The 26659-nt window shown below is 40.4% G+C and overlaps 1 protein-coding gene across 2 annotated transcripts; it reads left to right on the top strand.

Annotated features, from left to right (window-relative positions):
* Positions 1-513: 513 nt before the first annotated feature.
* On the top strand, positions 514-16584 carry ZFP62 (ZFP62 zinc finger protein). 2 transcript variants are annotated; one of them, XM_027546758.1, is made up of 3 exons: positions 561-601; positions 1145-1271; positions 12719-16584. In XM_027546758.1, the coding sequence occupies exon 3, from the start codon at positions 12832-12834 to the stop codon at positions 15433-15435; it is 2604 nt and encodes an 867-aa protein (XP_027402559.1). In that variant the 5' UTR covers positions 561-601; positions 1145-1271; positions 12719-12831; the 3' UTR covers positions 15436-16584. The 2 variants fall into 2 exon arrangements, with proteins under 2 accessions (XP_027402558.1, XP_027402559.1); XM_027546757.1 differs by lacking the exon at positions 1145-1271 and having other exon boundaries at positions 514-601.
* Positions 16585-26659: the final 10075 nt, after the last annotated feature.

Genomic DNA, 26659 nt, shown 5'->3' on the forward strand with positions numbered 1-26659 from the left:
GGATCAGGTTTGATTCAGGGCTGCCCGGCCAGTAGCGCTTCTCTGCGGGTCTCTGTGGGTAGGAGCACTACGGCCACCGCGCCAGCCCCTCGAACATAGTCGGGCTCCTAAGTCCCCTTGTGCTCCTCCGCCCTCCCTCGTCCCTCCCCGAGGTACGTTAAGTACCCCCTGTGTACTTGAACCGACTTAGCTTCAAGTACATAGGTTCTTAGGTGTTTTTTCTACCGAGTCAGACGTTTGCTTTATATTGTCCGCCCTACGCCGCAAGTTAAAAGTCCTAGAAAACTGTGATCTTCGTGGGTTCGTCCCCAACGCGCGCCACGATGAGCACTTCACATTAATTTATAAATTAAATATATATATGTTATAAATATATGTGTTATATATATAACTGTAAAGGAACAAGTGCTCTCTAGCCGCGGATGCCTTCGCAGAGTGCCACTGGTCACGTGCCAGCAAAAAAGGCGCTATCATCGAGTCAGTCCTCCAGCCTCGTAGAGAGGACTCGGAAGTGCCCCAGAGCGGGCCTGGGTTTTTCCGGCCGGGCCGTCCGCGCTTTTGTCCCGCCGGCGGCCGGGCTCCCGCGGCGCCGCCACAACCAGTACGTGAGTCCGAGGCCGCCCGCGCTCCCGCCCTCGGCCCTAGCTTGCCACGCCCTTGCCTTCTTGGCCGGGTCTCGGCTATTCCTCGGATCTTGGGAGGGGTCGGGGAGGAAGCGCGCCCTCTCCCTACACACACCTTAGGAAGCGCATTGGGGAAGTAGAGGGGAGGGAAGACCTCGGGTCGGCCTAGAGGTGTAGGGTCCACCCCTGGAACATACCGGGTTCCTTGTGGGCCCCAACTTCGGCTGTCCGAGCGGGCCAGGGCTGGGTTGGGGCTGCCAGGTGTGTGGAGAAGGGCTGCGGCCCCCATACCCGTGTTTCTCAGCTCTTCGCTGCTGTCTCGGGCGAAAGGGGAACCCAGAAAATCAGTGCTTAAAAGAAAGCCCCCAGTTCTGCGCCCGTGGCAGTTAAGTTTGTCCCTGGGATTTGAGCGTGAATACGAGCTTTGGAAGGATCCCGAGGGGTCATGTTATTTGACCTCCCCGCCCCACACCTTTTTTGTTTTGTTTGGTGGGGCCGTTATGTTGAGACTACTGCCGCAGGTGTGGATCGAATCGCTGGGAGGCGCTGCCTGGCCTTCGCCCTAGGAGAGTTCACTTTCTGTACAGACCAGAGATCCGGGAAGAGGCTGTTTGTCGCTGACTCTCACAATGAGAGGGAATTGACTAGGTAGGGAGAAATAGGTTGAGGAGGCTTCTAGGGAATCCAGGCGTGGGGATGTGAAAGAGGAATGGAAGGCTGGGGCTGGCTGTGCTGCTCCAAGACGTTTGGATTAGGAGGCCACAGGAGTGTTTCCTTTTTGAAAGCAGGAGGATATTTCCTTAAATAAGTTTTTGACTATGTAATGTATTCATATGGTTCAGATATTAAAAATGTGAAAAGATATCAATGAAAAGATCTCCCTCTGTTCAGCCATCTTTCTAGGCCCAATCCCTTTAGAAAACCAACCACATTTGATAGATAATTTGAGTGTATCCAGTTTCTTTATGCAAACATATTGGCAAATTTGAATGTACTTAGTCCCTCCTTTTTTCACACAGGTGGTAAGGTACTGTTCAAAATTCTGCACCTTGCTTCTTTTACTTAATCTGTGTTAGAGGTCATCAGAACACAAAGCTTTTTTCTTTCTTTCTTTCTTTCTGTAAATACAGCACTGCAGTATAGGAGTGGCATGGCCATTGTTTGAATGTTTTTGTTGTTGTTCAGTCACTCACTCTTGTCTGACTCTTTGTGACCCCATGGACTGCAGCACGCCAGGCTTCCCTATCCTTCACCATCTCTGGAGCATGCTCAAACTTATGGCCATTGAATCAGTGATGCCATCCAACCATCTCATCCTCTGTCATCCTCTTCTCCTCCTGCCTTCAATCTTCCCCAGTATCAGGGTCTTTTTTAATGAGTTGGCTCTTTCCATCAGGTGGCCAAAGTATTAGAGCTTCAGCATCAGTCCTTCCAATGAATATTCAGGACTGATTTCCTTTAGGATTGACTGGTTTGATCTCCTTGCAGTGCAAGGGATTCTTAAGAGTTTTCTTCAACACCACGGTTCAAAAGTAGCAGTTCTTCTGCATTCAGCCTTCATGATCCAACTCTCACATCCACACATGACTACTGGAAAAACCATAGCTTTGACTAGACGTACCTTCGTAAGCAAAGTAATGTCTCTGCTTTTTAGTATGCTGTCTAGGTTTCTCATAGTTTTTCTTCCAAGGAGCAATCATCTGTTAATTTCATGGCTGCAGTCACCATCTGCAGTGATTTTGGAGCCCCCAAAAATGAAGTGCGTCACTGTTTCCATTGTTTCCCCATCTATTTGCCATGAAGTGATGGGACTGGATGCCATGATCTTTGTTTTTTGAATGTTGAGTTTTAAGCCAGCTTTTTCACTATCCTCTTTAACTTTCATCAAGAGACTCTTTAGTTCCTCTTTACTTTCTGCCATAAGGGTGGTGTCATCTGCATATCTGAGATTATTGGTATGTTTCCCAGCAATCTTGATTCCAGCTTCTGGTTTATCTAGTCCAGTATTTCACATGATGTACTCTGCATAAAGTTAAATAAACAGGGTGACAATATACAGCCTTGACATATTCCTTTCCCATTTTTGAACCAGTCCTTTGTTCCATGTCCGGTTCTAACTTGCTTCTTGACCTGCATACAGAATTCTCAGGAGGCAGGTCAGGTGGTCTGCTTTTCCCATCTCTTGAAGAATTTTCCACAGTTTGTTGTAATCCACACAGTCAAAGGCTTTAGCATAGTCAAAGGCACATAGCATAGTGAAGCAGAAGTAGATGTTTTTCTGGAATTCCCTTTTTCTATGATCTAATAGATGTTGGCAGTTTGATCTCTGGTTCCTCTGCCTTTTTTAAATCGAGCTTGAACATCCAGAAGTTCTCAGTTCACGCACTGTTGAAGTCTAACTTTGAGAATTTTGAACATTACTTTGCTAGCATGTGAAATGAGTGCAGTTGTGCGGTAGTTTGAACATTCTTTGTCATTGCCTTTCTTTGGGATTGGAATGAAAACTGACCTTTTCCAGTCCTGTGGCTTTGGATGTTTTGGATGTACCATCATTTTATAAGATCTAGTAAGGCCATTTGGGTTGTTTCCAGTTTCTTTGTTAACTTCAAACTACGGAACACCCAGTGACTTTGTCCCAGGGCATATCTGAGCAAGAATTTTTAAAGAAGGGATTGACATGTCATACAGTGTTTGAAGAACAAATTAAACCAAGTAGCTTTTCTCTCCTGATACTTGTGTTTATGATACTTAGCCTTACAGTAGCCCAAACAACTGTCTATTAATGACACTCTTCAAGCCAGTCTTGCCCCTTTAGCTTCAGAAAATCTCTCAGTCCCCCTTTCAAAATCTCCTTTGCTTACCTTATTCCTTAGGATGACTAGGATTTTCTTCCCCATTACTAGGTATGAGAATGATCTATTTCATTTTTTACTTTAAGGAAAAAATCACCCTTAATCATAAGGATTAAGCAGTAGAACCAACTTTTGTTAACCATTTACAATTCCAATACTTACAAACTAAATGCAATAACTAAAGCAGAAACCATACTTTCTTCCCATCTGCATAACACTTTTCTCACACACTCCTTAGTCTCATCTTTCATTTGTGCTATCCTTTCACTTCTTCCGAGACTGTAAGCATTTTGTGCTCATATTCGCTCTTATTTTCTCTTTTTCTTTCTTTTTTTGGTCACTTTCAAGTCCAGTATAATATCCAACAACTTAAGACACAGAATCTAGATGGTAGATTGATTTGTGGAATATGGTTGGTACTCTGAAAATCCTCAGTAGCTGCAGATGTGTTGTACCTGTTGCTTGTTGAAGTCTGTTGTTAAGGCGGGAATTTTCAGCCAGAGTAAGCCACAATTCCTCTCTTCTGAGTTGTCTAATCTCTTGAGAAGTGGCTCCTGACTTTACTGGGCAGGGATAGCAAAAATTAAGGACAGATTCTTACTCTCTGCATGAGCTTTTCCAGGCATTGGTGGTAGAACATGAATAATGTGAAGCACAGAAGTGCCCAGATGTTGTGGGTCCTATGTAATTTAGAAGGAGTGGATGTCTTACTATTGCTTAAACTTTTAACTTATATAAGTAGGCTATATGGATAGAACTAGTTTTCTCTCTGTTGAGAACTGATTAGAGAGGAGTTCCCTTTTAGCCTTGAGAACTTTTAAGAAATTAAACCCATCTGGCCCTCTTTCTGTGTAGGAATTGTGATTTTGAAGTGATTCCTTTCTTGTGTCATAGGGGACACATGAGCTAGCCACCACATCAGTATTGATTGGATTATAATAGTCTTCCAGAGTCTAGTACTCAGTTCTCTCTCCTCCTCAATCCATTCTCCCATTGCAACTAGAATGAGTAATCTTTCTTTTAATTTTATATTATGAAAAACTGTAAACATAATAGGAAAGTAGAATAGTATAATGAACTTGGTATATCCATCATTCAGATTCAACAATTATTAGGATTCTGCTATATTTTTTTCCTTTTTCCCGTTTTATTTTTCTTTGTTGAAGTATTTTAAAGGAAATTCCAGACATTATGGCATTTCACCTAGCATAGTCTTTTAAAAAAAAAAACACTTCAAATGTAGCCAAAATGCCATTATCTCACACCATCCTAAATTAATTCTGATTCCTTGATTTTGTCTAGCAGGAATTGGCAGACTTCTGGATCTCTGATCTGTTTTTATATGGTCTGCAAGCAGAGAATGGTTTTTACATTTTAAAAGAAATGCTTAAAAGCAGGCCAAAAAGAAAAACAAGTGATAGAATTGTATGTGCCCCACAAAGCCTAAAATGTTTCCTATCTAGCCCCTTTAACCGCCTGATTTGATAGAATAAGTGATCTTCCAAAATGCATATCTGAGTTTTCCACTCCACCTAAAACTCCTCTGAATCAAGCCTGGACTCCTTAGTATGATGGGCAGACCCTGCTGCAGCCCTTATTTTTGCCCACCTATCCAGTTGTGCCTGCCATCATGTGTTCCATACGTCCAGGGCATGGTGAACACCAACCCTTTGCATCTGCTCTTCTGTCTGCTGGAACTAGCCCTTTCTTCCTGAAGCTTTTCTTAGTTCTTTGAAGCAGAGTATGTCCCTTCCCTTTCTTCCCTCATCCATGCTTTTTGTCTGCCATTATTATCATATGTTGGTTATATTCCTGCTAGACTCTTCTACTAGTTAGCAAGTCTCCTAGTACTATCATTATGTTTTTGAGCTTTTCTGCTTGTGTTTTTGACTGACCTTTTCTTAGTCATCAATTTTCTTTAGTCAATTCATAATATGAATTCCATTGCCGACCATCTGCTTTCAGTGAAGATGCACATGTATATTGCCCTGTTTTGATTTCAGTCATTAAGAGGACTGGGTGGACTACATCAGATGATAGGAAAATCTGCTTCTCCCCAAACAGAGGAGGTTAAACAGGGCTAGAACAGGGAGACTCCTGGAGTCTGCCTAGGCCAGAGGTGTAAACAGTGAAGTACTTACAATTTCACACAGACCAGGCCAGGCCACAGCCAATCAAACAAGGAATCCCAGAGGACATGAAGGGAATTGAGAATTAGCCTATCAGAGGGGAAAGGGTCCAACCATCTGGGCCAAGGATTCTAAGTGTGGTGTCAGCAAGGGGTGAATTAGTATGGCCCCAGCAAGTTGTTCCAGCTGGTGAGATGCAGAAAGCTTTAAGCACCACACTGCTGCTGCTGCTGCTGCTGCTTCACTTCAGTCGTGTCCAACTCTGTGCGACCCCATAGTCGGCAGCCCACCAGGCTCTCCCGTCCCTGGGATTCTCCAGGCAAGAACACTGGAGTGGGTTGCCATTTCCTTCTCCAATGCATGGAAGTGAAAAGTGAAAGTGAAGTCGCTCAGTCGTGTCCGACTCTTAGTGACCCCGTGGACTGCAGCCCACCAGGCTCCTCCATCCATGGGATTTTCCAGGCAAGAGTACTGGAGTGGGGTGTCATTGCCTTCTCCACAAGTACCACACTAGATAGCCTTTAAACACTTATTGGGGAGGGCTCACATGTGCATTTTACAAAATTCTTGATAGTGTTGGAAGAAAAATTGCACAGGGTTAAGAATGAAGGTAGGGAGACTCTGGCAGAAGTTTGGAAGGGAATTTAGGAGGGCTTAAACTAAATTCTTGGCAGTGGGAATGGAGTTGGGGTTGAAAACTGTATAGGTGGTCTTAAATGGTCTTTTGGATGTGGAGTGGTGAGGGAAAGGGGAGAGCCCACTTCTGGTTTATTCAGAAGAAAAGACAGGTGGATATGAGACTCTAATTGAAGAAGGGGTCTGGGCCAGAGATGAGGCTCTGCAAGACAGCTTATAGGAGCCACACATATAGATGGGACTGCCTAGGAAAATTATGTAGAGTCAGAAGAGGAGAGGTTTCAGATGGAACAGGGGGCCAGAACATCCAAGGGTCAGCAAACTCAGGAGTCAGCACCTGGCCCTGAAGAAGCTAATGCAGCATGGCCTGAGTGGAATAAATCAGATTGAATAGATGTGGCATGTGGGGAGATGGGACTTGAAGACCACTTTTTCAATATGCAACTGTGGACAGGAGGCAGGATGGCAAAAGCAGTATCTGAAGGGGAAGGAATAGTTGAGACAATTTTAAATTTACACTTTAACATTTTTTTTCATTGGGAAGATCCCCTGGAGAAGAAATGGCAACCCAATCCAGTATTCTTACCTGGAAAAATTCCATAGACAGAGGAGCCTGGCAGGCTGTTGTCCGTGGAGTCACAAAGAGTCGGACATGAGTGAGCACACACACACACACAAACTTTTTATTGGGAATAATTTCCAATATACAGAAAATTTTCAATAATAATGCAGCAGAAACAACATTTTAAATCAGCTGTATTCCAATAAAAATTTTTAAAAGATAAAGAATAAAAAATAAATCCTAATAATTATCACGTATTTTTAATATAAATTTAAAACATTAAAAAACAGTGAAAAAAAAACCCTTTATTCATTCACCTGTGGTTAACTTTTTACTTCATTTTATCTTCTTTCTCTTACTGTTTCATGCATATCTATCTATTTTTCTAAACCATTTGAGGGTAACATACACATCATGGCCCTTTATCCGTAACACTTCAGTGTGTATTTATAGGGATATTCTCTTGCATAACTACAGTGCAGTTGTCAGCTTCAGTAAACTTAAAGTTATTAATGACTTTTGCCTGACTTACCATACATATTCCAGTTCCATCTGTTGACACAGTTATTTTTTATAACAGCCTTTACCTGCAGTACAGATCCAGTTGATAGCACGTATTGAATTTAGTGGTAAAATCTCTTCAGCCTGCTTTAATATGAAGCATTTCTGTAGCTTTTGTATTTTATGACAATGATACTTTTGAAAAATATAAATACCTTTTAGTAGAATGTTCTTTTTTTGGATTTATTTGATCTGATATTTATTTTTCAGTTCAGGTAATACATTCTGTAGGTGATGTGTCCTTCTCAGGGTGTCACTTCTAGAGTCACATGATGTTTATCTGCCCCCATTGGTGATACTAATTTAAGATGACCAGCCAAGCCATGGTTTAATCTCTTCACTATGTGATTACTATTTTTTCCTTTGCAGTCTGTGAAGGAGTATTTTAAGACCTTGCATATATACTGCTTCTCGTGAGAATTCCCCTAGACTTAGAATCCCTTGATAATTCTCCCCTGATCCAGTCTTTACTCTGATAGTTGCAGAATGCTGATTTTTTTTTTCTTCCAACTCTATTCCCTCCACATTTACCAACCAGCCCTGGCATTCTCCTCTAAACAGGAGGCCTCCCTTTCTCCCATTTGTACCTGTATGAACTCATGTAATTCTATTTACAGTGGTTTATAATTCTTGATGTAATTGCTATGAAGCGTAAATTCAGTGTTGAAGCTGGCTCTTGTGGTCTTGTCATATGCCCACATCATCTTTTTGTCATTGTTGAGCATTTTTTTATTTGCTGTCATAACGATGTCTCAGCTCATCTTATACCTATCCTGGCCCCAGCCTGGAATCCTCCAGGTTCATTTTAGTAGATAATGGTAGTAGAGTCCAAGAACAAGGTGCTGTATTGTGCTCATTCACTCAGATATTTTTGATTCTTAGCTTTTCAGCAAACAAAACTAGCGAATATATGTACATTTACACACATATACATACAAATATTGGAGAAAGAAATGGCAACCCACTCCAGTATCCTTGCCTGGAAAATCCCATGGGCAGAAGAACCTGGTGGGCTACAGTCCATGGGGTCTCAAGAGTCAGATATGACTTATTGACTACACCACCACCACCACATACAAATATACATACATATGAATGTACATTTATATAATGTGCACATTTGTATATAATTTAGAAATCATAAGTTCACAGTAATACCTCTGATTTGTCCCCACAGGGTCTTTCTTGTCTTCTCCTATTCCATATTATTATGTTCCTTCTTCCTCTAGGAGAGCTCTGGCTCCCAACTAAATCAACACATTTACTCAGTCTAGTAATAGATCTAAAACTGTTTCTGAATTGCTTTGCCTATAACACTACAGGAAACAAACCTTCCCAAACTAGTTAAGTTGTTTGCAGCTCTTTCCCACTGCTCACTCCAGCCTTCCCCAAACTGAAAGTATGTATTACAAAGTTACATATTATGTACCCAAGTGACATGGGTTAGTTCTTCCTTTTTTTTTGTTTCGGTCTTATATTTACCATATTCATGTAAAACACAAATGAGTTCATTGGTTCCCATTCACTTTATAGTTTAATGGCTTTCCCCCTTTCCCAGTCTTATTGATGTCATTTTATTTTTTGAATCTGCAAAACATTATCATGCTTCCATGAGTAAAAGCTATACAGAAAGCTGTAATCAGAGTGTTTCTTTCCCCTCTCTCTTCTGTTCTATTCCCTGACTCTATACCTCATAGGAAACAGCCTTCACTGTTTTGTGGATTTTCTCATTACTAAAAAGATAACAGTTATATGCTTGTTATTTTTTATTTTCCTTCTTACATAAGATGTAGCATATATGCTCTCTTTTGCTTTACAGCATATCCTGGAAATTGCTCCCTAACAATCTATAGAAATGTTCCTCTTCTTTTTAGTACTCCATTGTGTATATGTGCCATATACACCAGTTTTCTATGCTTGGACATGTAGATGATTTTCTAGATTTTGTAATTAAAAATAATGCTACAATGAATAACTTTGTGCACATATGCTTTTGTATTGTTGGAAGTGTATCTTCAGTGTAAATTCCTAGATGGGATTTCTGGATTGGAGTATAATGCATACATAGTTGTGTAGGTATTGGCAAATTTCCTTCAACAGAGGTTATGCCAATTTGCATTCTCAGTAATGTATGAGACTATCTCCACAGCCTCACCCAAAGAGTATATTTTTAAGCTTTTGAATATTTGCCAATCTAACATGTGAGAAAGGGGATCTTAGTATAGTTCTCATTTGCATTTCTCTTATTATGAGTGAAATTGAAAACATGTTTAAGGACCACTTTAGTATTTCTTTATATGAATTGTTTGTTCATGTTCTTTACTCATTTTCTGTAGGATTTTTAGTCTCTTTAACTTTAAAACATTGTATATTAGAGATATTAGCCTTTATATATATGTTGCAGATATTTTCTTCTACTTTGTCATTTATTTTTTTTGGGTTTTGCTAATGGTATTTTTTGCCATGCAAGTTTACTTTTATTTCTATGTAATCAGCTTTGTTAATCTTTTATTGCATCTGGGTCATAAAAAACTTCTTCTGTACTCAGGTTATAGAGGCATTCACCCATGTTTTCTTCTGGTGTCACTTTTTATTTTATTTTTTTTAGTGTCACTTTTTAATATTTAGAGTTCTGCTACATTTGGAGAGGGCTTCCCTGATAGCTCAGTTGGTGAAGAATCTGCCTACAATGCTGGAGACCCTAGTTTGATTTGCGGGTCAGGAAGATCATCTGGAGAAGGGATTGGCTACCCACTCCAGTATTCTTGGGCTTCGCTTGTGGCTTAGCTGGTAAAGAATCTGCGTGCAATGCAGGAGACCTGGGTTTGATCCCTGGGTTGAGAAGATCCCCTGGAAAAGGGATAGGCTACCCACTCCAGTTTTCTGGCCTGGAGAATTCCATGGACTGTATAGTCCATGGGGTCGCAGAGAGTTGGACATGACTGAACAACTTTCACTTCACTTCACTTACATTTAGAGTTTATTCCTGTGAATGATGTAAAGAATGGATCTACTTCCAACACTATTAAAGAGACCATTTTTGCTTCATTAATTTGAAATACCACCTTTATCGTATACTTGATTCTGTGTATAATTGGAACTATTCTGGATTTTTATCCTATTCTGTTTTTTTATATACCAGTACCACACTGTTTGGGCTTCCCTGTTTGGCTGTTTGGTTCAGACAGTAGAGAATCCATCTGCAATGCAGCAGACCCAGGTTTGATCCCTTAGTCAGGAAGATCCCCTGGAGAAGGGAATGGCTACCCACTCCAGTATCCTTGCCTAGAGAATTCTGTGGACAGAAGAGCTTGGTGGGCTACAGTTCATGGGCTTGCAAAGAGTCAGACACAACTGAGCAACTAACACTTTCACTTTTCACCACACTATTTTAGTTATAACAGCCTTTGGAATATTTAAATAGTATGAGTAGTTCTCCTGCCTTACAGTTTTTCTTTTTCTCTTTTTCCACCCTGACAAATTTTGTGTTTCCCTGGCAATTTCAGGGGATTTGATTTTGTGTTGTAGAAAGTTGAACATCTTTCTCTTCTCAGAGCTGAGGGTGAGTAGAGGTGGAGGGGCCCAGATCAAAGGGAATGGGTGGAGCAGTGTCCCTCATGTGATAGGAGCAGGATTCAGAGCACAGATAAAAGGTGTGTTGCTATTAATGGTCTGGATTTCCAGTGACCACTCAGTAGCCCTCACATTTTAAATGGCATGACTGCTCTGCCCAAGGTTGTAAAGAAAGGGAGCATGGAACTAGAGTTGTGCCACCATTCTTCAGTGACTTCTAATGATCTCTTACCTGATATTACTTAATAGTCATTTTGTGAAGCCTTCTCAGATGAACTACCTTTTCATCTTCATTTTTTAAAATGTCTACCAAGTGATTCTTTATTTTAGCTTCCTGGTGATATTCTGAGTTCCTAGCTCCTCCTGTTCTATAAATGTTAATTCAGAGTACATTATTCACTCCTGTAAGCATAAATTGGATCATGAGTGCAGGTGTTTATATGTGTCCACTCCAGAGTATATATCTTACTTTTCTTTTATTGCCTCTGCTTTCTTATCACATGTTCACATAGAGTTTCTAAGTAGAATTACAGAGTACTGACCAAGGTGGGGGTCTGATACCCAGGTAAGAGGGAGGTCTGAATTTTAACTATGTCTAATTACAAATGTCTAATTGTCTAAGGTTGGGAGACAACTAAGTTAGAACTGTTGCTTCTGTTCTCAAGAGTCAGTCTTCTAGCAGGTGCGTGCTGACAGAGTGCCAGCTGTGTGTAGAGTGCCTTCAAGGGAATAAGGAGTCATTGCCTGGGCCTTAAAATCTGCTTTGAGAAGGAGTTTGTCTTTCCTGAGTCCTGTGGTTTATCCCCGGGTTCCAACCCTGATCCAATAACCTGATCTTGATTAAATAATGAATTAGGTGCTATAGCATATAGCACGTGACTGGCAATTAACCAAGTGACTGACAGTGTTCTCCATACCTTATGTATGTTATTTAATACATCAGTTCTATTGCCCTCATTTTACAGATGAGGAAACTGGCATAAAGAGCTTAAGTAGCTTTTTTGGGGCTCATACAGCTAGGTATTTATGCCTAGGCAGTATCATTTCCTTTGCTTGACAGTTTGTATTTTAGCTTCTGATCTTTGATATGCTCTGACTGCAGTTAGCCTGCTCATAAAGTGGGAATGAATGAATCTGCCTGGCAAGCCAGAATGTGTTCTTCCATGTAGAGTTCTTCCCTGACTAAACCACTCTCCAGGGTCAATGTTTTCTTGGAGAGGAAATCCAGGAGGCTATACCAACAACAGGCACCTGCAGCTTGTTTTCTTTCTCATCTCTGACATGACTGTCCTCATGATTTCATAACCAACTCCCCATTACCTCCACTCATGTACTGATTTCTCCTTTAGTCTTGCCAACCCTCTGCTGATTATGACTTCTTAGCTTTTGTCTTATTAATCTTTCTGTCTCCTGTTCTTCAGAGACTCGTTTGACCCTCTGTTTGCTTTTCAGAGACTAGGTGGCATTTTTCAACAAATGGTCAATGTTGCCCTTGATTCTGTGCATCACTCCAATCCATTTCAACTTGCCATCGTGGTAAGCTATTATGCAGGAATAGAAAACATCCCTGTTCCATTGGCAACCCAGGGCTTTAGCATTTTAACATTACTCCACAGGGGCAGAAATGTCGGCATGTCCATGATTGTATCCCTAGCCATTAAAAATGGTACCTATCACACCATATGTGGTCAGTAAACATTTGTGGAGTAAATGAGTGAATTTGGATATTAATTCCTTCAGTTTTTCTAAAGTGAAGGTATCATTTTCATTTTCTTGGTTTAGTGTCACATTTGAAGACGAGGGGCACTGAGGATGAGGAATCAACTGAAAAGTATGAAAATATTCGAAATGCAGAATCTGTGTGGCCAAAAGTGGAAGGTCTTCACAAGGATCATATGCAGGAGTCTAAGGTTGGTGAAACTTGTGATTGGGATAGCAAGGTAGAAAATCAGATGGACAAGCCTGAGGGAAAAAGAATGAAGGAAGACAAAAGTGGCTTCAGGGAAAAGATTGGCAAAGCCAGGAATACAGCAAATATAAAGACAGAACAGGAAGATGAGGCATCTGAGAAAAGCTTACATCTGAGCTCAAAATATGTTACACACCAGACTGTCCCTATAGAACAGAAAAACAGTGAACAAGTCAAATGTGTGGAGAGCATTAATGGAAACTCTCATCCCAGTCTACAGCAAAAAGCCAGTGCTGTTAAGAAATCACATAAATGTGATGACTGTGGGAAATCCTTCAAATATAATTCCCGACTTATTCAACATAAAATTATGCACACTGGTGAAAAACGCTATGAGTGCGATGACTGTGGAGGGACTTTCCGGAGCAGCTCAAGCCTTCGAGTCCACAAGAGGATCCATACTGGGGAGAAGCCGTACAAGTGTGAGGAATGTGGGAAAGCCTACATGTCTTATTCCAGCCTTATAAACCACAAAAGCACCCATTCTGGAGAAAAGAACTGTAAGTGTGATGAGTGTGGAAAATCCTTCAATTATAGCTCAGTTTTGGATCAGCATAAGAGAATTCACACTGGGGAGAAGCCCTATGAGTGTGGTGAGTGTGGGAAAGCCTTCAGGAACAGCTCTGGCCTTAGAGTCCACAAAAGGATCCACACAGGTGAGAAGCCCTATGAATGTGACATCTGTGGGAAAACCTTCAGTAATAGCTCTGGCCTTAGAGTCCACAAAAGGATTCATACAGGGGAGAAACCCTATGAATGTGATGAGTGTGGGAAGGCCTTCATTACCTGCAGAACACTTCTAAATCATAAAAGCATCCACTTTGGAGATAAACCTTATAAATGTGATGAATGTGAAAAATCATTTAATTATAGTTCTCTCCTCATTCAACATAAAGTTATCCACACTGGAGAGAAACCTTATGAATGTGATGAATGTGGGAAGGCTTTCAGGAATAGTTCAGGCCTTATTGTGCATAAAAGGATCCACACAGGAGAGAAACCTTACAAATGTGATGTCTGTGGCAAAGCATTCAGCTATAGCTCAGGCCTGGCAGTCCATAAAAGCATTCACCCTGGGAAGAAAGCCCATGAATGTAAGGAGTGTGGAAAATCATTCAGCTATAACTCACTTCTTCTTCAACACAGAACAATTCACACTGGAGAGAGACCTTATGTATGTGATGTCTGTGGAAAAACTTTCAGAAACAATTCAGGACTCAAAGTCCACAGGCGACTCCATACTGGGGAAAAACCATATAAGTGTGATGTGTGTGGAAAAGCCTATATCTCACGCTCTAGCCTTAAAAACCACAAAGGAATCCATCTTGGGGAGAAGCCCTATAAATGTAGTTATTGTGAAAAATCCTTCAATTACAGCTCTGCCCTTGAACAACATAAAAGGATTCATACAAGGGAGAAACCCTTTGGGTGTGATGAGTGTGGAAAAGCCTTCAGAAATAATTCAGGCCTTAAAGTCCATAAACGAATCCACACTGGGGAGAGACCTTACAAATGTGAAGAATGTGGGAAGGCCTACATCTCACTTTCAAGCCTTATAAATCATAAAAGTGTACACCCTGGGGAAAAGCCCTATAAGTGTGATGAGTGTGAGAAAGCCTTTATCACATACCGAACCCTTATAAATCACAAAAAAATTCATCTTGGGGAGAAGCCCTACAAATGCGATGTGTGTGAGAAATCTTTTAACTACACCTCACTTCTTTCTCAACACAGAAGGGTCCACACTAGAGAGAAACCTTATGAATGTGACAGATGTGAAAAGGTCTTCAGAAACAACTCGAGCCTTAAAGTGCATAAAAGAATTCATACTGGTGAGAAGCCCTATAAATGTGATGTGTGTGGAAAAGCCTACATCTCACACTCAAGCCTTATCAACCATAAAAGTACCCACCCTGGCAAGACCCCCTACACATGTGATGAATGTGGGAAAGCTTTTTTCTCAAACAGAACTCTTATAAGCCATAAAAGAGTCCATCTTGGGGAGAAACCCTTCAAATGTGTTGAATGTGGGAAGTCTTTCAGTTATAGCTCACTCCTTTCCCAACACAAGAGGATTCATACGGGGGAAAAACCCTATGTGTGTGATGGCTGTGGGAAGGCATTCAGGAACAGCTCAGGCCTCACAGTGCATAAAAGGATACACACAGGTGAGAAACCCTATGGATGTGATGAGTGTGGGAAAGCATACATCTCACACTCGAGTCTTATCAACCATAAAAGTGTCCATAGCGGGCAGCAGCCCTATAATTGTGAGTGTGGGAAATCCTTCAATTATAGATCAGTCCTTGACCAACACAAAAGGATCCACACTGGAAAGAAGCTATACCAATGTAACGAGTGTGGGAAGGCTTTCAATATCAGATCAAATCTCACCAAGCATAAAAGAATCCATACTGGAGGGGAATATTTAAGTGTGACAAATATGGGAAGTCATAGTGGCACATCACAGAAGAGAACTCATGAGGGAGGGAATGCTCTGGATGGGACCAGGATGAGCATGTCTCTGTAGGAGGCAGAGTTTACCAAGTATCAGGGAATGCAAATGGAAGAAAAACTTTATGAGTATTTGAGGTCCTTGTTCATGGCTTATAATTTACTCAGTATAAATGAAACCATGAGTAATTTCTTTTCTCTGTGATTTTCAGTCATAGCCAGCAAGGAAGGTCCCAGTGTTGAAGTAGGTGAGCCCTTATGGAATATAAAATATTTAGTTCATGCTGGGAATAAAACCCATCAAAGTGATGGAGTATGAAAAAAGCCTTCAAAATAAGTAGACATTTCTGGACTTAAGAAATACAGATGAGAAAAAGACTTTATTTAGAAGTCACATAGTCACCAACAGAAAGTTCATATATGGGTAAATTGTCTGAGTAGAAATGTAGGAAATTCAGGAATAGCTTTGAATTCCAGTTATCTGTTGGTCAGTGGACAAGATCCAAGAAGGACCTCCAATAGGCTAATTCAGGGAAAGGAAACAGGCTTCAGGGAATATAAATTAATATAGTAGTGGTCATGAAGAATAACTTTGATATAACTGATTTGGGGGAGTGATGGCAACTTGTGAAAATTTGGATTTCATTGTAGGAAATGTAAAAAGTATAGACTTATAAATCTTACAGAAAATAGGAGAGTCACTCAAATAAATTCAAGTTGAATGGACTATACTGTTGTAATGTTGTGATATACACTATTGAATGGATGAAACTTAAAAGATTTTCAAATAAACACCCTTAATGAATCATGAATGTGTGATAAGTGAAAATATCACACACACATTATGCTACAAATGAAGGGTTCTACCATGGACAGAAATTTAGCACATTTAATAACTAATGGAACACATCCTCAACATGCAGAAAGAATTGATTCAGGGATTCCTATGAATAGGAATTCTGAGCAGGAGGGCATTTCATTGCAGGACCTGAAAAGCTAAGTAGCTACCTGTTATTAGGGGATAGGAGAAAATTCCTGCTTCTTAACAATCCTGTTAAATGTTTGATTGTTTGTGTTATTGTAAAGATTCCATGCACTACATGTGTTTATTGTCTGTTGTAAAATGTTATGAATTTCTGTTCAGGGCTCACTCTCAGCCATGAAGAGCCAGATAGTTGTGGCAAGGTAAGGTGAAACTCCAATAAAGGAATTCTTCAAAAGTAAACAGGCTGTGACATACTTTAGGTGGAAGAACACACAGAGAGCCATTTGTGTGTCTTGTCTTTGTGGGGTAAGTTATACCAGATGCAGGCCAAGGAGGGCAGCAGGGGACTCATCCCTCAGGGCTAGTAGCTCAGCTTTCATGAGAAATTATGTGGTACCTCTACCAGAAGTGAAGATTGGATTGATCCTCATACTGGGGCTGGATAAAAACCACTAGGAGTGGACAGGTTGGGCAAATGAATGGTCAGTCATAAAATAGACTGTGTTAACTATATGTAAGATTGGAGACTTACCAGATGGCATTGGTCATAAAGAACCCACCTGCCAATGCAGGAGACATGGGTTTGATCCCTCGGAAGATCCCCTGGAGGAGGGCATGGCAACCCACTCCAGTATTCTTGCCTAGAGAATCCCATGGACAGAGGAGCAGGGTGGGCTACATTCTGTAGGGTTGCAAAAGCTGGACATGACTGAAGCAACTTAGCACACATATATAAGACTATTAATTAGGTAACTCAAAGAATGAAAAGTGAGTCTTGAGAATTAAGTAACCTGCCCAGGAATTTTCCTGGTGGGGCTTATCAGTAGAGGCCAAATTCTAAGTCAAGTCTCTCTGGCTCCAAACTCCACTCTTTACAAGAGGACAGTGTTTAGTCAGTTTCTTGGTTCTCTCTAGGATTCCTGTTTTTATACACATAGTTTCCATGCCTCTGTTTAGAAGTATTTCTTCTACTTGCTTCCAAACAAGGTAAGTTTTGATAGTGGTGGGAGGGAGGGATGGTGGTAGAAAAGGGAGAAGGAAAGAGCATTTCTGTCACTCATTTCCACTTTGGAATGTCACAACCACACTTGGTTTTTGTCCTCTACCTGCAGCACTGACAAACCTGACCCTGTCCATAGACTTGGATTAGTTTATTCAGCAAATACTTGTTAAGGATCTGCTAGACACATCCATTGTTTCATGTGCTAGGCAGCAGTAGATAGAGGACAGTGGCCACAGCAAAACCACCCTAATGGATGCTGAACTAAACCTTAGGCTTTGCGAGGAAAGTGATCTCCACCTACTGGGAAACGAGGCACTAGTGACATCTGAGCAGGATATTGAATTGGGTCTTTTATTTAAGAGAATGGGAAATAGGATGGCCTGGTCAGAAGCAGCATTGGAAATGCCTGCATTGTCCAGAGGGGGCCAGTCCTTGGAGGTCTGGTGTACAGTGGCAGAAAGGAAAGAAGCCATGGAGTATTGATTCCCAGTAGTCACTGAGCATCTACCAATCTTTCATTTGCTGGATATAGGGCCAGCTCTGTTTGATCAGGTTACTTAAGGTGGCCAGGGCTGTTGGTGTGCCTGTGGCCTGAAGTTCCCAACCCCCTCACACATACACACACACACACTCCTACGTGAGTTCATGTGGACCTAATGCATCACCTACTTTCAAAAGAGACATGGGTTAAATAACAAGGGAGAAGACATGTAATACACGAGTGGGGATTCTGAATGCCCCAGCCTACTGAGCACCAATGTGCTCCTGCTACAAACTGTTCACTCAGGCATGTGGAGAATGAGCCACAGTCTACCTAGGACCAGATATGTACTCCTTGGACTGATTCTGGAAGAGGAGGGAGTCTTTGGGTCTCCAGCCATAACAGGCAGACTGTGTAGAACAGATCCAACAAGTTGATGCAGCTGCATCTACTTAAGCCCACCTCAGGACTTGAGCTAGTTTAGGGATCACTAACCCCCACTTCTCCCAAAGAACATCTGATATCCAAGAAGAAAAAATTGCCAACGTGTAGGTAAATTGAAACACTGTATTTTTTACAAGTGCCATGTCTAATTCTCAAGGCTAAAAAATAAATGAAATTTGGACAATAGTAAGTAAATTGGAGGCTGGAACATCTGTATGAAAGTGGGTTAAGTGCTTGGATTATTTGACAGGGTGGTCAAGATGCTGTTTAAAATGGTAAAATGTCATGGGCAAGCACTAGAAGGATAGAAATAAAGTATAATTTGAAAAATCTGAACTGGAAAGTGTCAAAGGCTAGAAAAGGGAAAATGATATCAAAGGTGAGACAGTACTTTGTTTCTGGTGAAGGCCATCTAGGTTATTTGGATCAGTTTCCCAGAAAAAAACACTGAAAAGTAATTTCTTACAAAAAAATATATTTTTAAAATATTTAGCTGCCTCTGGTTCTGTTTGTAGCAAGTGGATCTCTGCTGTATCATGCAGGATCTTTCCTTGCAGCATGCGAATTCTGGAGTATATTGGCTCAGTAGTTGCAGTGAGCAGGATTAGTTGCTCTGCAGCTTGTGGGATCTTAGTTCCCTGACCAGGGATCGAAGCCACATCCTCTGCATGGCAGGGTGGATCCTTAACCACTAGACCACCAGGGAAGTCCCTAAAAAAGTTTTTAAAAATGCAGATGGCATGCCCTCCCTTCCCCTTAAAAGAGCCTGGAGTCTGAAAAGACTACAGTTTAAACACGCAGAACTGTTTTAAGATGGGGTCTTGTCATCAGAGATTAACACCAAAGCGGCTTAGGCCCCAGACTGTGCTGATGCTATAGGAGAGTTAGGCCCCACTTCACCAGCCACAAAAAGTGAGAGAAATAGAAAGATGATAGGGCCAGGCTTACCCAGGGTGATGAATCTTATAGGTGACTTCCAAAGTTAGGTTGGGTTACCAGAGTGCTACACCCTCTGGACCAGATAAACCAAATCTAGACCCATCCCCCTCCCCACCCCCAGGGTACTTTTATTGCCAAGCACAGCAGTAGAAGAAAAAGAATATCCCTGACAGATTGTGGTCCTTGACCAACTCTTACAACCCAGGTAAACAGCCAGAAGCAAACAGAACTTCATTGGAAGAGGACTCCTTCAATCTAGACCTCAGGTAACAATTTTTCAGGGGTAATAATCAGAAATAATAATCAGGCACAAGGGAAAAGCATGACTGAAAACCAGCAGAAAAGAACGGACCCACGTAGACTTCACATTAGAATTAATGGGTATGTTTGTGAGAACAACTGTTTAAAATATTTAAAGAAGTATTTGGCAACAGATGGTGAAATAGGGGGGATAAGAATTGGTGAGCTGGATGATATGATTGAAGTTTTATCCAGAATGCACCATGGAGATAGAGGAATATGGGAAAACACAGAAAAATGGGAAGGTCTCACTGGAAAGTTTATATTTAATCACAGTCTTAAAAGGCAAAGATGGAAGAAAGGCAAAAGTAATTAGGCTGAGGATATTCCAGAACTGATGAAAAATAAGAAGTCTATAGATTTAAAGCCCAAAGAATACAAATTAGGATAAATTTATCAAATCATATCTACATGCATCATAGTGTAACTGCAGGAAATCAAGAAAAAAATTAACAAAGATTTAAAAATTACCTTCAAAGGAACAAACAGCAACAACAGAATCCAAATGAGTAGAAGGAAAATGTCAGTATAATGGTAGAAAATAACTGTCAAATTAGAATTTTGTACCCAGTGATACTTTTTATGAATGAGAACAAAATAAGCACATAAGACAATTTTGTTTCATTCATCCCCTGCTGACCCTTACTAAAGGAAATTTTAAAGAATGTACTATAGAAGGAAACTGATCTCAGATTGGACTTTTAGATGTGAAAAGGAATGAAGAGCAAAATGTGTATAAAATGTAACAGTTTTATACCAAACAATAAAAATCTACAGTTGTTAAGATAGACGTAAAATACCAGAAAACAGTGATATGTAAATCACAAGAGAGTAAAATGGATTGAAGTATTAGGGTGAAGGTTTTGGGTACTCTCATTAATATTGTAAAATCTAGAGGAATCATAAAAAATAGAACATATAAATTCAATACTAGTAGAAAAATGTTTAATTAAAAATGTAAATTAAAAAGAGAGGGGTGAGACCAAAAAAGATGGTAAATCTTAAGCCAAAAAAACCCCACAATATTTACACATAATTTAATTTCACTAAATGACAAAGATTGTCAGGGAGTGTCTTAGTTTGGGCTGCTACAGCAAAACACCACATGCTAGGTGGCTTATAAATAACAAAAAATGTATTAATATTTCTTAATTCTGGAGGCTGGAAGTCCAGAGTGATTGGGTGCAGGCTTTCTTCAGGGTTATAGACTTCTTGTATCCTCACATGGCAGAAAGGGATTAGGGAATCTTGTGGGGTGTCTTTTATAAGAGCACCAATCCTATTCATGAGGGCCCAACCCTGATGAGCTAATCACCTTCAAAGGCCCCCACCTCCTAACACCATTACATTGGGCATTAGCATTCCAACCTGTGAATTCTGGGGGAACACACACAGACCTTAGCACACAGGGCAAAAGTACAAAATCCCACTATATTACTACTTACAAGAGACTCAAATATAAGAACACTAAGTTTGAAAGTAAAAGAATGGAAAGAAGTTATATGAAGCCAACATAAAACTGATGTGCTGCTGCTGCTGCTAAGTCACTTCAGTAATGTCCGACTCTGTGCAACCCCATAGACAGCAGCCCACCAGACTCCCCTGTCCCTGGGATTCTCCAGGCAAGAACACTGGAGTTGGTTGCCATTTCTTTCTCCAATGCATGAAAGTGAAAAGTGAAAGTGAATTCGCTTAGTAGTGTCCAACTCTTAGCGACCCCATGGACTGCAGCCTACCAGGATTCTCTGCCCATGGGATTTTCCAGGCAAGAGTACTGGAGTGGGGTGCCATTGCCTTCTCCATAAAACTGATGTAGCTCTACTAATTTTAGATGGGGCAGGGACTTCAAGGCACAAACCATTCTTAGAGATAAAGGGAGTTGTTACATTAAGACAAAACGTTCCGGAAAGAAAAAACACTGAAAAGATAGAACAGTTATAAGTTAGTATCTACCTTAAAAGTATTCAGAACACAAAGAAAAAAATATAAAATCCACAGTTATGATTTTTTTTACCTCTCTAATTAATAGGACACACAGACTAAAAATTGGTAAAGATACAGATTTAAACAATAAGGTTAAAAGCATTCTAATGCATATGTATGGGACACTGCACCAGTGTATCAAGGATGCATATTTTTTGTCAAGAACACATGAAATATTTTCAAAAATACCTACACAATGTTATGCGTCAATTATACTTTGGTAAACCTGGGGTAGGGGGCTTGACAAATATGCTGGACCAGAAAGTAAATCTGAACAAAATTTAAATAACTGAAATTAGAAATTAATAAAAAAAAATGTATAAAGCATGTCTATTCAGAAATTTGCATAAACATTTTAAAATCACAGTTCAAAGAAGAAAGTATTTTCAACTGAAAATGAAAATACTACATATCAAAACCGGAGAGATATTGCTTAGACAGTACTTAGAAATTTATAGCTTAAAAGATATTTCAGAAAATCAGAAAACCTGGTAATTAATCACCTAAGCAACACTTCAAAAAGAAAATCAAATCCTAATGGAAGTTACCAGGAAGTAATAAAAAGCAGAAACTAACAAAATAGAAAAACATTATAGAGACCAGCGGAGAAGGCAATGGCACCCCACTCCAGTACTCTTGCCTGGAAAATCCCATGGACAGAGGAGCCTGGTAGGCTGCAGTCCATGGGGTCGCTGAGGATCGGACACGACTGAGTGACTTCACTTTCATTTTTCACTCTCATGCATTGGAGAAGGAAATGGCAACCCACTCCAGTGCTCTTGTCTGGAGAATCCCAGGGATGCGGGAGCCTGGTGGGCTGCCGTCTATGGGGTTGCACAGAGTCAGACACAACTGAAGTGACTTAGCAGCAGCAGCAGCATAGAGACTAGAGCCAAATGTCTGTGTGTTTTGGAAGAGATTAATAAAACTGACAGACCTCTGGTGAGACTGATCAAGAAAAAAAAGAGAAAGCCTGAATAAGCAAAGTCAGGGATAAAAAGGGAGAATACAGAGAACTGTAAATTTTTTTTCTCTGAACATACACTGACCTTGCTCTCTGCTATTCTGAGAATAGCTCACTCCTAAATTCCTGACTCAACAGTTCTGAGAACAGGAATGTAACAGTCACGATGAGCCAGATCAGAAAGAAGCACAACTCATTTCTGTAAGATTGCAATACCTAAAACAAACAAACAAAAAAGATCACAATACCTACCTTACAAAACCCATCAAAACTGCAGTATTCAGTGCTGCTTTTGTTTCTTTGCCCTATAAGACCTCTCTCATTCCTCATGTTTGGGGAGAGATTCCCTTTAAATCTTTCCCTGTTACAACAGTGTGAATAAATTCTCTTGAAGTCTCAGCAGATTTCTAAAGTTTTGTGTTACAAATGCTACAGACATTAAAACAATAAGATATTATATCACAGTTTTGTGCCAATAAATTAGAAATTTTATTTGAACTGAGAAAATTCCTAGGGGGTAAGAAACAAAACTTACTAAAGGTCTCACAGTTGGGAGGAGTATGGGAAAGATTCTGAAGTGAGTTCAGTCCTTATAGAACTCATAGAAGGAGTGAGTGGAGAGAGAAGCAATAGAGAGGGAAGGGAAAACCTTAATAAACAGTGAGTTTGAAAAAGCTTTCCATAGGAGTACACTCTATTTCTAGCTAATTTGTCTGAAAGCAAAAGCTTGAAAAATAATTTCATCAGGGTTTATGTACAGAGACACTATAGGTAAAAAGTACTGAATATCAGTCATAAAATGCAAGGGAAATTTTCCCTCATGAGATTAAAAAATGAGAAATGGTCACCTAAGGATCAACTAGCTGAGGACAGACAGTAGGGACCTGAAGTCTGTCTGCATCAGGACCTTAAGGTTTCCTAGGGAATTCCCTGGCCTGGGAAGTCGCTCCATGCCTCTTCCCCAGGAATTCCCTGGCCTGGGAAGTCGCTCCATGCCTCTTCCCCAACCTCAGCTGAGGGCCTTGACTGGAGACATGCAGAAGGAAGTCAGAATATTTAACTCCATTTTTCTTTCCATTGAGTGTTCCTGGCAGTTCTTCTCAGGCTGTGAATAGTATCAGTTATGCTCAGGAAGGAGTTTGTGTGAATCCCACGCAGAGAGGCAACACAGAGTAGTAGCCAAGAGCAGTCTCTCCGCCATGAAGCTGGGGTTCAAGTAAGGACTCTCACTTATTCCCAGATGACTAAGCAAGTAACTAAACCTCCTGTTTTCTTTGCTCATGTGTCCTCATCTACCTCTTGTTGGGATAATAATGGTAACAACCTCAGAGGTTGTAATGAGGGTTGAGGAGGTTAGTGTTATTAGAGCCCTTAGAAATGTGCTTGGAATGAGAAGCATTCGTAGAAGGGTGGGGGAAATAAGTCTGACAGTGTGGTGGCCCCTGTCCAAGGATTCATACATCTAGTTGGACATTCAGGCAATGGAATACAGCCCCATCTTCAAGCCAAGAAAATCCCCCAAGGACCACCCCACACAAGATTTGAGAAGAAATATTTTTTTAGATATGTTTACTCTGTGGTATTTGCTTCTAAGCAAGCAATCCATTGTTTCTAAGCAAATTTTTTTTTTTTTTTCCTGGAAAAGTGGTCAACAAGAAGAGCCTCCAGCTCTAGTCCAGTGACCCAGAGTGTTGGGTTGATCAAGGGCTGCTTCACACTTGCTTCTCTGGCTAGGCAGCCTGCCCACACATGCTGTACACAGTTTTCCCCCGACTCCCTCCCCATCCCTCTGTTTTCTTGGTAATAGGCATGCTGGAGACTACTGAAGGAAGGATTGGTGAGAGCTAAGCTTCTACTATCTTAACCATGGCTGTTTTGGTTAAGTGTTCCTGAAGACTTCAGAGAATAAAAGGACGCCATGGAATGGCAGGAGAAGTTCCTCTGACCTGGGGTCAGTATTCTGGTGAATGTGATAATTATCTATAATTTCCCCATCTGTAAAAATGAAGGAAAAGACCCAACTCACAAAGTTGCTTTGAGGATTAATGAGAAAGCACTTTGTATTTTATAAAACTTCACATAAACAGTATTGTTAATTTGATTAATGATCTGTCTTATTTTTAAAAGTTAAAGGAGATAAAGAAGATGAGAGTAAAAATCAATGAAACTGTAACACAACAGAGAGGATCAAAAGTCAAGGTTGGTACTTTGAAAAGAGAATTAAAATTCTCTTCTGGTAGACTTCTGGTATGATAAGAAAGAACAAAACACAGATAATTATAACAGATAACCTAGGTTATTTGGAAGTGCATGTTTAAATTTTGAAACATACAGGAAATTCCTAGTTATAATTTGTTATTGCATTTTGGTTAGAAATCATACTGTATATGGTTGCTATCCTTTTATGTTTGTAGAGATTTGCTTATGGCCCAGTGTGTGTTTGACCTTAATGAAGATTCCACAAGCATTGGAAAAGAACATGTGTTCTGCAGACTCTGGATGCAGTCACCTAGATAAAGACATTAGATCAATTTTGTAATGTATTGTTCAAATCTTCTCTACTCCTTATGAATTTTTATCCACTTGTCCTATCAATTAATGAGATAATTGTTGAGTTATCTATTTCTACTTAGTTATGTGGGTTTTGCATAATATATTTGAGGCCATGCCATTAGGTACATGCAATTACAGACTTGCTACATCTTCCTTACTTAGAGAAGTAAAACTCTATCTATAGTAATGCCTTTGGCTTACTTTTTTTTTTTTTTCTGGTATTAGTAACATCAGCTTTTTTTTTTATTATTGCAATCAATGCAAAGAAATAGAGGGAAACAACACAATGGGAAAGACTAGAGATCTCTTCAAGAAAATTAGAGATACCAAGGGAACATTTCATGCAAAGATGGGCTCGATAAAGGACAGAAATTGTATGGACCTAACAGAAGCAGAAGATATTAAGAAGAGGTGGCAAGAATACACAGAAGAACTGTACAAAAAAGATCTTCATGACCCAGATAATTACGATGGTGTGATCATTCACCTAGAGCCAGACATCCTGGAATGTGAAGTCAAGTGGGCCTTAGCAAGCATCACTACGAACAAAGCTAGTGGAGGTGATGGAATTCCAGTTGAGCTATTTAAAATCCTGAAAGATGATGCTGTGAAAGTGCTGCACTCAATATGCCAGCAAATTTGGAAAACTCAGCAGTGGCCACAGGACTGGAAAAGGTCAGTTTTCATGCCAATCCCAAAGAAAGGCAATGCCAAAGAATGCTCAAACTACTGCACAATTGCACTCATCTCACATGCTAGTAAAGTAATGTACAAAATTATCCAAGCCAGGCTTCAGCAATATGTGAACCGTGAACTTCCAGATGTTCAAGCTGGTTTTAGGAAAGGGAGAGGAACCAGAGATCAAATTGCCAACATCTGCTGGATCATCAAAAAAGTAAGAGAGTTCCAGAAAAACATCTATTTCTGCTTTATTGACTACGCCAAAACCTTTGACTGTGTGGATCACAATAAACTGTGGAAAATTCTGAAAGACATGGGAATACCAGACCACCTGACCTGCCTCTTGAGAATCCTATATGCAGGTCAGGAGGCAACAGTTAGAACTGGACATGGAACAATAGACTGGTTCCAAATAGGAAAAGGAGTACATCAAGGCCGTATACTGTTTTTAACTTATTTGCAGAGTACATCATGAGAAACACTGGGCTGGAAGAAGCACAAGCTGGAATCAAGATTGCTGGGAGAAATATCAATAACCTCAGATATGCAGATGACACCACCCTTATGGCAGAAAGGGAAGAGGAATTAAAAAGCCTCTTGATGAAAGTGAAAGTGGAGAGTGAAAAAGTTGGCATAAAGCTCAACACTCAGAAAATGAAGATCATGGCATCTGGTCCCATCACTTCATTGGAAATAGATAAGGAAACAGTGTCAGACTTTATATTTTTGGGCTCCAAAATCACTGCAGATGGTGACTGCAGCCATGAAATTAAAAGACTCTTACTCCTTGGAAGAAAAGTTATGACCAACGTAGATAGCATATTGAAAAGCAGAGACATTACTTTACCAACAAAGATCTGTCTAGTCAAGGCTATGGTTTTTCCAGTGGTCACGTATGCATGTGAGAGGTGGACTGTGAAGAAAGCTGAGTGCTGAAGAATTGATGCTTCTGAACTGTGGTGTTGGA

Source organism: Bos indicus x Bos taurus, chromosome 7 (genome assembly GCF_003369695.1).
Source record: "Bos indicus x Bos taurus breed Angus x Brahman F1 hybrid chromosome 7, Bos_hybrid_MaternalHap_v2.0, whole genome shotgun sequence".
Taxonomy (NCBI): Eukaryota; Metazoa; Chordata; class Mammalia; order Artiodactyla; family Bovidae; genus Bos; species Bos indicus x Bos taurus.